Raw genomic sequence first — 11,707 nt, forward strand, 5'->3', positions numbered from 1 at the left:
TTTCTTCCAAGGAGCAAGCGTCTTTTAATTTCATGGCTCCATTCACCATCTGCAGTGATTTTGGAGCCCCCAAAAATGAAGCCTGTCACTGTTTCCATTGTTTCCTCATCTATTTGCCATGAAGTGATGGGACCAGATGCCATGATCTTAGTTTTTTGAATGTTGAGTTTTAAGCCAGCTTTTTACTCTCCTGTTTCACTTTAATCAAAACTAAAGGTTATCATCCCCCAAATTATCAATTAGTCTTATACAATGCCTGTTTGGTACGTATACTACATGTATTATGGGCCTTGGCATTTCCAAAATATAAAAAACTTAAATGTTTTGGGCGTATCAGTAGAAGACTGTTCAAACATTTAAGAATTTTATTTTTTAAGATGTACACTGAATGAGTGACAACTCCCCAAAGAGACTGGTTTGGTATACTCTATTCCGTTAGTTCTCAGTTGCAAATTTTTATATAAATTTTGCCTTAGTGTTACATAAAATAACGATATATATATTTGTCAATTCAGTTCAGTCACTCAGTCATGTCCGACTCTTTGCGACCCCATGAATCGCAGCATGCCAGGCCTCCCTGTCCATCACCAACTCCCGGAGTTCACCCAGATTCAACATCCATCAAGTCAGTGATGCCATCCAGCCATCTCATCCTCTGTCGTCCCCTTCTCCTCCTGCCCCCAATCCCTCCCAGCACCAGAGTCTTTTCCAGTCAGTCAACTCTTCACATGAGGTGGCCAAAGTACTGGAGTTTCAGCTTTAGCATCATTCCTTCTAAAGAAACCCCAGGGCTGATCTCCTTCAGAATGGACTGGTTGGATCTCCTTGCAGTCCAAGGGACTCTCAAGAGTCTTCTCCAACACCACAGTTCAAAAGCATCAATTATTCAGCGCTCAGCCTTCTTCACAGTCCAGCTCTCACATCCATACATGACCACAGGAAAAACCATAGCCTTGACTAGATGGACCTTTGTTGGCAAAGTAATGTCTCTGCTTTTTAATATGCTGTCTAAGTTGGTAATAACTTTCCTTCCAAGGAGTAAGCGTCTTTTAATTTCATGGCTTGCAGTCACCATCTGCAGTGATTTTGGAGCCCAGAAAAATAAAGTCTGACACTGTTTCCACTGTTTCCCCATCTATTTCCCATGAAGTGATGGGGCCAGATGCCATGATTTTCGTTTTCTGAATGTTGAGCTTTAAGCCAGCTTTTTCACTCTCCACTTTCACTTTCATTAAGAGGCTTTTTAGTTCCTCTTCACTTTCTGCCATAAGGGTGGTGTCATCTGCATATCTGAGGTTATTGATTCCAGCTTGTGTTTATTCCAGTCCAGCGTTTCTCATGATGTACTCTGCATATAAGTTAAATAACAGGATGACAATATACAGCCTTGACGTACTCTTTTTCCTATTTGGAACCAGTCTGTTGTTCCATGTCCAGTTCTAACTGTTGCTTCCTGACCTGCATACAAATTTCTCAAGAGGCAGATCAGGTGTTCTGGTATTCCCATCTCTTTCAGAATTTTCTACAGTTTATTGTGATCCACACAGTCAAAGGCTTTGGCATAGTCAATAAAGCAGAAATAGATGTTTTTCTGGAACTCTCTTGCTTTTTCCATGATCCAGCGGATGTTGGCAATTTGATCTCTGATTCCTCTGCCCTTTCTAAAACCAGCTTGAACATCAGGAAGTTCACGGTTCACATATTGCTGAAGCCTGGCTTGGAGAATTTTGAGCATTACTTTACTAGCGTGTGACATGAGTGCAATTGTGCAGTCGTTTGAGCATTCTTTGGCATTGCCTTTCTTTGGGATTGGAATGAAAACTGACCTTTTCCAGTCCTGTGGCCACTGCTGAGTTTTCCAAATTTGCTGGCATATTGAGTGCAGCACTTTCACAGCATCATCTTTCAGGATTTGGAATAGCTCAACTGGAATTCCATCACCTCCACTAGCTTTGTTCATAGTGATGCTTTCTAAGGCCCACTTGACTTCACATTCCAGGGTGTCTGGCTGTAGGTCAGTGATCACACCATCGTGATTATCTGGGTCATGAAGATCTTTTTTGTATAGTTCTTCTGTGTATTCTTGCCACCTCTTCTTAATATCTTCTGCTTCTGTTAGGTCCATACCATTTCTGTCCTTTATTGAGCCCATCTTTGCATGAAATGTTCTCTTGGTATCTCTAATTTTCTTGAAGAGATCTCTAGTCTTTCCCATTCTGTTGTTTTCCTCTATTTCTTTGCATTGATTGCTCAAGAAGGCTTTCTTATCTCTTCTTGCTGTTCTTTGGAACTCTGCATTCAGATGCATATATCTTTCCTTTTCTCCTTTGCTTTTTGCTTCTCTTCTTTTCACAGCTATTTGTAAGGCCTCCCTAGACAGCCATTTTGCTTTTTTGCATTTCTTTTCCATGGGGATGGTCTTGATCCCTGTCTCCTGTACAGTGTCACAAACCTCGTTCCATAGTTCATCAGGCACTCTATCTATCAGATCTAGGCCCTTAAATCTATTTCTCACTTCCACTGTATAATCATAAGGGATTTGATTTAGGTCATACCTGAATGGTCTAGTGGTTTTCCCTACTTTCTTCAATTTAAGTCTGAATTTGGCAATAAGGAGTTCATAATGTGAGCCACAGTCAGCTCCTGGTCTTGTTTTTGCTGACTGTATAGAGCTTCTCCATCTTTGGCTGCAAAGATGTTTTTTTTTGTTTTTGGTGGAGGGATGTTTTGGTGTTACTCTCACTCCCTCTGCTGCTGAGTGAGAAAAATTCTTAAAAAATTTTTTTTCATATTTTATTGGTCAGTTAGTTGCTCCTAGAACAAAGAACTTCTACTGAACATGGACTTCAGAATGAGACTTCTGTTAATAAGTTCTTGCCACTATAGGTTGATTATGAAAGAAGAATTTTAAAAGGATGGCCTGGAGAAGATGAACTACAGTTGAATCTTGCCATTCTAGAGAAGATGCCCAAGATCTTTCTAAATCTCCAAATTTACTGATGCCATGAGGACATAACATTTTCCCCATGAAGAGCTATATTGTATAGCCCACTTAATAAATCTATTAAAATTAATGGTGGCACAAAGATAACCTATATTACACACATTGTGGTAACACACATGGCATTAGCCATGAACTAACCCTTAATCTGGCTTCCCTGTGGCTCAGCTGGTAAAGGATCCACCTGCAATGTGGGAGACCTGGGTTCCATCACTGGGTTAGGAAGATGCCCTGGAGAAGGGAAAAGCTACCCACTCCAGTATTCTGGCCTGGAGAATTCCATGGACTGTATAGTCCATGGGGTCACAAAGAGTCAGACACGACTGAGCGACTTTCACTTTCACAACGTAAATCTTCAAAGAAAAAATTTTTTGTCACAAATAAAGCTGTACTTAGAACAGGTAGAGAATGGGACTGGCTACAGCTGTCTGGATTTGTAAGTCCAAGACAGTCACCTGGGCCCACCACTGGCGCAGTTGACTTGTTTCTGTACCTAAACCTAAGATCATTTTGAAACTGCAAGTATGTCTTGTAAAAGTAATAATTACTATACATAGTAGATCTTCAGAGTGTCCAAAGGGTCAAATTCTTGAGTACTAAATCCACTAGGGTCTACTGTCTTTCAAAGGACACTCACTCTTGGTATAATACACATATTTGCATGTGCTCGTGCTGTCATGTCCGACTCTTTGCAACCCCGTGGACTGTAGCCCACTAGGCCCCTCTGTCCATGGAATTTCCCAGGCAAGAATAGTGGAATGGGTTGCCATTCCCTCCTCCAGGGAAATCGTCCCCACCCAGGGGTTCACCCCACGTCTCTTGCACCTCTTGCATTGGCAGGTGGATTCTTTACCACTGTGCCACCTGGGAAGCCCAGTGCACATCTTTTGATGTAGGGAGAAGCAGACAAAGCATTATCTAAACACTTAACATATTATGGACTTCCCTGGTGGCTCAGTCGGTAAAGCATCTGCGTACAATATGGGAGACCCGGGTTCGATCCCTGGATCGGGAAGATTCCTTGGAGAAGGAAATGGCAACCCACTCCAGTATTCTTGCCTGGAAAATCCCATGGACAGAGGAGCCTGGTAGGCTATAGTCCATGAGGTCACAAAGAGTTGGACATGACTGAACAACTTCACTTTCACTTTTAATGTATTACATGACATTTCAGAGCACAGTACTAAAATTGATGGATACAACAATTTTGGAGACTTCCTTTTCTTTAGAAGACAACATGCCATATATTTTTGGAGTGACTGGTTACACCATATGCCTTTTTTATAAACTGGGGGCATTGTAGCATAATAGAAAAACCATGCGTTTTAGAGTTATGAAAACCTAGGTTCAAGGTTAATGGCTACAGTTGTGATACGTGACTTTTTACAAAGTATTTGGAAATATTTAAGCCTTAGCTTTCTGAGATTTTTTAAAAAATACATATTAGTGAAATGAGATGATAATCTTACAAGCCTTTTGTGTGGGTTAAATTAACTGAGTTAACACATATAACGGAGAAGGCAATGGCAACCCACTCCAGTACTCTTGCCTGGAAAATCCTATGGATGGAGGAGCCTGGTAGGCTGCAGTCCACTGGGTCGCTAGGAGTCGGACATGACTGAGCGACTTCACTTTCACTTCTCACTTCCATGCACTGGAGAAGGAAATAGCAACCCACTCCAGTGTTCTTGCTTGGAGAATCCCAGGGACGGGGGAGCCTGGTGGGCTGCCGTCTATGGGGTTGCACAGAATCGGACATGACTGAATCGACTTAGCAGCAGCAGCAGCAGCAGCAACACATATAAAGCACCTGGTACAGAGCCAAAAACAGCAGATGTGCAGTAAATGGTAGTGATATAATTTTTGATGTTCCCCCCTCATTCACAGATGTTTATAGTAGTCCTCATTTATTATTAGGGATGATATTTTCTTACCATCTACATTTTTAAAGTTTTAAAGGAAAGAGGAGTGTCAGGTTTTGAATTTATTAATGGACATTTTTCAACTTTATTTGAATGTATGCTGTGCATATAACAAACCTCATTCTAATAAGGATTTTAATAAAAGGATGGGGAACACATGTATACCTGTGGCAGATTCATTTCGATATATGGCAAAACTAATACAATATTTTAAAGTTTAAAAATAAAATAAAATTTAAAAAAAATTAAAAAAAATAAAGTAAATTGTGCCTTTTGCAGGTAATATGTTGATCTACTACAGATTTTAATTTTGTTTTCATTCACCTTAATTGTCTAGTCTACATAAAGTGACAAAATTGAGATTATTTCATTTCTCAACAGGGAAGGTGTTTGTTTGCCAGTGGCAGTCCGTTTGAGCCAGTGAAACTCAGTGATGGGCAAGTCTTTACACCAGGCCAAGGAAACAATGTATATATTTTTCCAGGTAAGTGCCATCATTATGTTAGAGTACTCATTAGTTACAGTAAAATTCTTCTTGAAATTCTTTAGAAATTAATATTTGAAAAACAATAGTATTTACAGGATTTTGCTACAAATGTACAGGAAAAGTCAAGGAATTAAGCAAATCCGTTGTGCTCTATTTCCCCTGAAAATTTATTTAATCATACTGTTCATTAAATTTGTTTTTATTACAGAAACAAAATAGTACATGGTTCATAAAAATGCAAAAGGAACAGAATGTTAAAAAATTAATTAACTGTGTTTATCTCCCCTTGATACCTCCTTATCATACCTACAAGCTATAACCACTGTGGTTTCCTTTGAGTCTTTGTGATGGTTACCGTCATGACTGGCACACGTATCTCCCCTTACCTTGATTCTTCTAACTCTAGACTGATACATGTGAACTTCCAACTATGACATCTAAGTAACAGTCCACACATACCTCCTATTACCTTCCTTTGTCTCTACTCTCAATTTCTGTTACTACTTTTAGTTTTCCTAGTAGTCAGCTTTATCTCTACATAATGAACTTAAAAGAGCTTTTGTAAGCAATTTAAGATAGTTTTATTAGCTTGCCACAGTGAAAAATGAAAAAAAAATCTGGTATTTAGCTTCCTTATCTCTTATTTCATCTCTCAGCTATAGTTAGTTAATATTTCTGTTGTAGAGAAATTCTTGAAATTTACACTGTATTTTGTTGTTTTCCATGTTTTGTCTTTGGATTGATTCTGAAATTAACTGATGATATGTTATTCATGTCTAAACAAGAGTGTGGTTTGATAAATACAGTAGAACATGCAATTCTATATCACAAAATTTTTGACATTCAAAGTCTTTTAAGTGTCAGGTGTAATGAATCCTCCTTTAATTTCTTGCTTGCTTGCTTCATTTCATCTAATCCTACCCCACAGTAAATCATTTCTGTGGTGGTTCTCTTGCCCATGTACACTATTCCTTTGCTGATGTTAGCCTGAGCTATTTAAATTCCACTTGGTTTTCTTTTAAATTCCTTTGTTGTTGTTCAGTTGCTAAGTTGTGTCCTACTCTTTTGTGATCCCATGGACTGTAGCCTACCAGGCTCCTCTATCCATGGAGTTTCCCAGACGAGAATACTGGAGTAAATTGCCATTTCCTTCCCTATGGAATACATCTTTGAATAAGTTTTTGTTTTTAATAAAGCGTGGATGAAAACTGAGTTTTTATGTATATGAAATGTCTTCATTTTTTTCTCTGTTGGTTGGGTGAAGATTTGCAGATTCAAAGTCTTCTTCTTTTTAGTTGTGCCGTGTGGCTAGCTGGGTCTTAGTTCACTTCCCTGACCAGGGATCGAACCCAGGGCCCCAGCAGTGAGAGCACTGACTACTAACCACTGGACTACCAGGAAATTCCCTCAAAGTCATTTTGTCAGACCTTTGAAAACATTTCTCCATTCACTTTTAGTGGCCAGTGTTGCTGACAGAAAATCTGGTGTTGATGAGATTCTCATTCCATTGTACATACTAGTTTTGTGTCCCTGAAAATGTTTCAGTGTTCTGTTTCTCTTTAGGATTTCTGAAAGATTGGTAAAATGCATTCAGGTTTGGGCTTTATTTCCATTTATCATGCATGTCTGCAAGTGGGCCAATTTACTGTATCTTCTTTTCCAAAGGATTTTTTTTTCTGTTTTTATTTTCCCCCATTAATTTCCATCCATTATTTCTGTTTTTTCCTTATGGAACTTGGGTTAGACAACCATGGTCAAATCCCTCTGTTGTCCTTGACTTGTAAATTTTATTCATGTTTTTGCCTCTTATCTTTTTTGTTCTGTAATATTGGGGATTTCTGTGGTGTTCATTCATTCATCTGTATCTATTTTGGTTTTTAGCACTTCTAGTATATGTTTTGTTTCAACAGTCTTCTTTCTTTTTATTATGGAAAATTTCAAGCATATACAAAAGTAGAGGGAAGAATGAAGTCCCGTGTTGCCTTCTCCCACCTTTTGGCAGTTATCAACTGGTAGCTGATATATTGGAGAAGGCAATGGCACCCCACTCCAGTACTCTTGCCTGGAAAATCCCATGGATGGAGGAGCCTGGTAGGCTGCAGTCCATGGGGTCGCTAAGAGTCGGACACAACTGAGCGACTTCACTTTCACTTTTCACTTTCATGTATTGGAGAAGGAAATGGCAACCCACTCCGGTGTTCTTGCCTGGAGAATCCCAGGGACGGGGAAGCCTGGTGGGCTGCTGTCTCTGGGGTCACAGAGAGTCAGAACGACTGAAGCGACTTAGCAGCAGCAGCAGCTGATATATTTAATCTATATTCCCACCCATTCCACCTTCACTGGGTTATTTTAAAGCAAATCAGAGACATCATATAATTTCATTAATAAGTACTTCTGTATGTGTCACTAAAAAAGTGAAAACATTTTTTTACTTAAAGATAACCATAGTACTGGTATCACATCAAAGAAAATAAACGATAATTGCTTAATATCATATCAACTCAGTAGGGTCAAATATTATTTTTTTTTATTCCCAGTAACCTTCTATTCATAGAATAACTCGTTAATGGCCACTTTTCTTTTTAAAGCTAGCAGTGTCCTTTCAGCTCTCTTCCTAGAGTTAGTAAGACTCTTTTAAATATTTCTTCCTTTGTGTTGTTTTATTTTCCAGCAGTTTCTGGCGATCCTTCATTTACTTGTTTTAATGAAAGAATCATGCATAGTGAACTAGTGGCTTGGCATAAGTTTCTTTGTACTTGTGTCTTTTCCTTGTGGGCTCTCCCTGAGCAGCCGCAGCCAGCTGTAAGACTTCATGACAGGTAGAGCTATAGCATGCAAAGGCTGGCATCAAGGCAGCGTGTTGTTATAACTCTTGTTAAAATAAAGATTGGGGACCTGTGAATATCCTGGTGCTCTTTCCTCCTCTTCACCCATGTAGTTGTGATTGTCTTAGAGTTCCACTCTGCTTGTCTCTTGAGAGATAGCATCTGTAACAGAAATTCTCCCATCATTGACTATCTCTTTCTAGAACTCATAATGTTCAAAATCAGTCTGTCCCATCCGACATTATTTCTCTAGCATAAAGCCTTAAAAACATGAATACTTTTCTGTTGACTTACCAAAGCCATTTTTAATATTGCATTTGACCAATAGAGCACTTGACAGTTGATTACTTTTATATAACACTTCCCTGTCCAAACTTAGCAATAACAGTTATTAGGACTATAAATATAGACATAAAAAATGACTTGGTAGCAGAGGTTAAAATGGATTTAAAAACAAGATTGGCCAAAAGAATGTTCATGAAGCAAGTAAAAACTTAAGGCTCTGTTTGAATTGTGTGCTGTAATAGTTATAATTGGATGAACAACAGAAATAAAACCTGAAAAGGGACTGAGGTTTCCTAATGAGGAAAAAGTGGCCGAGAGGTAAAGCTGTGCTTGTCAGCGAGCGAGGACAAGAGTTGGAGTCTGGCGCCTGTGGAGGGTGGGCTGCTAGTGAACCATCTCCTCCTCTAGGCTGAAACCCTGAAGGACTGTACTTTGGAGTGTGGGGATAGTTTACCCTTGAAGTTACCTGTAAAACCTCAAGCGTTTGTTTTGGCCTGCCAGTGCCCAGAAGTGCTCAGCAGAAACAAAGAGAGATCTTCTCTGGTACAAGACAACAGTATCCTGCTCCTCAAGTTACTCTTACAAATAAATCTTCAAATTCAACCCCAGTTAAGAAATAAAAAAGAAATGAGGCACATGAAGAGACAAGACAAACATAAGCCAAAAGTAACAGATACAAGCCAAAAGTAACAGATACAATAACAAATAACCCTCTGGAACTCTAGATATCAGACAAATGCTCTGAAACAAATAACTTATGTTTGAGATAAAAGCATTCAGCCAAGTAACACTAAATTCTAGAATTGAAAAATACAATGTTAACTCAGTTAATGAGGCTTATAGAGATTAGACCAAAGAAAATTAATAAACTGGAAGATAGACCAGAAGAAACAATCAAGAGACAAAAAAAAAGATATATTAATAATTATATTAACATATTAATTGAGGTACATTTAATTGAGGTCCAGAGGAAGCTGAGAGTAAGAATGAAGAAGAGGCAATATTTACAGACTTCATGGCTGAGACTTTCTTAGACCTGACAAAGGACATCAATACACAATATTCAGGAAGCTCGGTGAAATCCACATCTAGGGACATCATCATGAGGCTTCAGAAAATGACAACAAAGAGAAGACTATGCATGCAGCCAGAACAAAAAGGTTTCCTTCAAAGGAACAATTGTTAGACCAACAACTGACTCCTCAACAGCAGCAAGATGTCAGAAGGCAGTGGAGTGATCTGTGTAAGTGGCTTTTACAAAATACTTGTTAAGCTTAACTCGTTACACAGTGTAAAGAACTTTCAAGAATGAAAACAATGAAGACTTTTTAGAAGGGGGAAAAAAAAGTTTTCACCGTCTATCTGCAGACATGTAAAAATGTAGAGTAAATTCTAAAGAATATTCCTTAGACAAAGGAAATATAATTCCAGCTAGAAGTGCAGAGATGTAGGAAAGAATGAAGAGTAAAAAAGCTGTGATTATTTGAGTTAAACAAAAGGAATGTCATATATATAGGGGAAAGCAATAATGATATATGGGATTTTGAAAAATACATAGACAAAATACACAATAATAAGAGCTTATTGGTTACACAGAGTTAAACTGTTAAGGAGATACTTCCATTGCCTGGCAGGAGGGTAAATTAAAAATTAGCATGGAACTTTTAATCAGGATGTATGTTACAAATTTGAGGATAACCACTAGAAAGCTAGGAGAAACTTCTAAGCTATGATAAGAGAATATGAGGGAAGAAAGTAAAATGATTTTTTTTTTAATTCCAAAGGCAAGAAAGAGGAAAGGGAACATGAAACAGACAAAACAATATAAGAAGACAACAGATCTTGCCCCCAAGAAATTTCAAGGAGAGAAAAGAAAAAAGGAGGGAAGGAAATTATCGAAGACTGTTAACATTTCCCCAGATCCAGATTTCCAGATGGAAAGGGCCCACCTACCACATGCCAGATATGGTGGGTGAGAGTAACATACCTCAAGGCACATCATTGTGAAATTACAGAACATTAGATACAAAAGAAAAAAAAAAAAAAGATCCTATGTCATTCCAGAGATGCAAAAAAAAAAAAAAAGATAATCACAGGAAACGTATCTGGAATCACATTGTCACCAGACTTATCAACAACAATGCTGGAAGCTGGAAAGTATTGAAATAATGTGTCACAATTCTGAAGGAAAATTACTTCCAAACTAGAATTCTAAACCCAGACAAACTATCAAATAAGTGGAAGGTAGTAAAAGTGTGCGTGTGCATGTGTGTTGAAGGACCAGTGAGAGCTCTTCAAAAATGCAAGATTTAAAAAAATGTATCTCCCATGTACTGTTCTTTAGAAAACACTGGAGAGTATAGCCTACAAAAAAAAAAAAGAGAGAGAGGAACAAAAATACTAGGAAGAAGTGAGATTTAGGAAATGGACTCAACTTAGAAGCAAAGGGAATCTGTATGAAGGTGAAGAGTTTCCGGGAATAGCTCCATATCCAGGATGGAGAGCAACGAGGCCAGATTGGAGCTTCAGCAGATTTATTCTGGGGGTGAAACGAGAGAAATGTGAGGTTGTTGAAATTGCTAGATGATTGAGACAACTAAATGAATGTCTCAGCATGAAATAATTTTTAGTACTCAAAAATCAAAGGAAAAGCAAAAAAGACAGTAACTTTGAGAGAAATAAAGTTATGCAGAAGAGGAAAAGTTAAGATACAGTGTTAATACACTGTTAATAGCACTTAAGAAGGAAGTCATAATAATATAAACACTGAATATTGATTCAACCAAAATTATTCTCTAACTCTATTGGGAAGAAGGCTGGAAATGTGCCAGAAAGCTAAATATTTGTTTGCCACAGGAATGAGTCCGTGATCTGCAAAACTAAAAGTCAATCAGAAGAGAAATAAAGTTATGCAGAAGAGGAAAAGTTAAGATACAGTGTTAATACACTGTTAATAGCACTTAAGAAGGAAGTCATAATAATATAAACACTGAATATTGATTCAACCAAAATTATGCTCTAACTCTATTGGGAAGAAGGCTGGAAATGTGCCAGAAAGCTAAATATTTGTTTGCCACAGGAATGAGTCCGTGATCTCCAAAACTAAAAGTCAATCAGAAGAAATAGAGGCAAGCTTTGTGAGAGAGAAATGTTATTAGGTTAGTGAGAAAGCAATTGCGGTTTTGGA

General features: G+C 38.2%; 1 protein-coding gene and 1 long non-coding RNA gene across 6 annotated transcripts in view; both read left to right on the forward strand.

Annotated features, from left to right (window-relative positions):
• The window catches only part of ME2 (malic enzyme 2), a 58,028-nt gene that overhangs the window by 37,465 nt on the left and 8,856 nt on the right, over positions 1 to 11,707 (forward strand). For all 5 annotated transcript variants that reach the window (NM_001076814.1, XM_024984204.2, XM_024984206.2 and 2 more), the window contains 1 exon segment: positions 5,305 to 5,407. In NM_001076814.1, the coding sequence (NP_001070282.1) occupies positions 5,305 to 5,407 (103 nt within the window).
• Positions 5,417 to 10,610, forward strand: LOC132343788 (uncharacterized). The gene is made up of 2 exons (XR_009492747.1): positions 5,417 to 9,763; positions 10,305 to 10,610. It is a non-coding gene; the product is annotated as an uncharacterized lncRNA (long non-coding RNA).

The sequence above is a fragment of the Bos taurus genome, chromosome 24, assembly GCF_002263795.3.
Source record: "Bos taurus isolate L1 Dominette 01449 registration number 42190680 breed Hereford chromosome 24, ARS-UCD2.0, whole genome shotgun sequence".
Lineage (NCBI taxonomy): Eukaryota > Metazoa > Chordata > Mammalia > Artiodactyla > Bovidae > Bos > Bos taurus.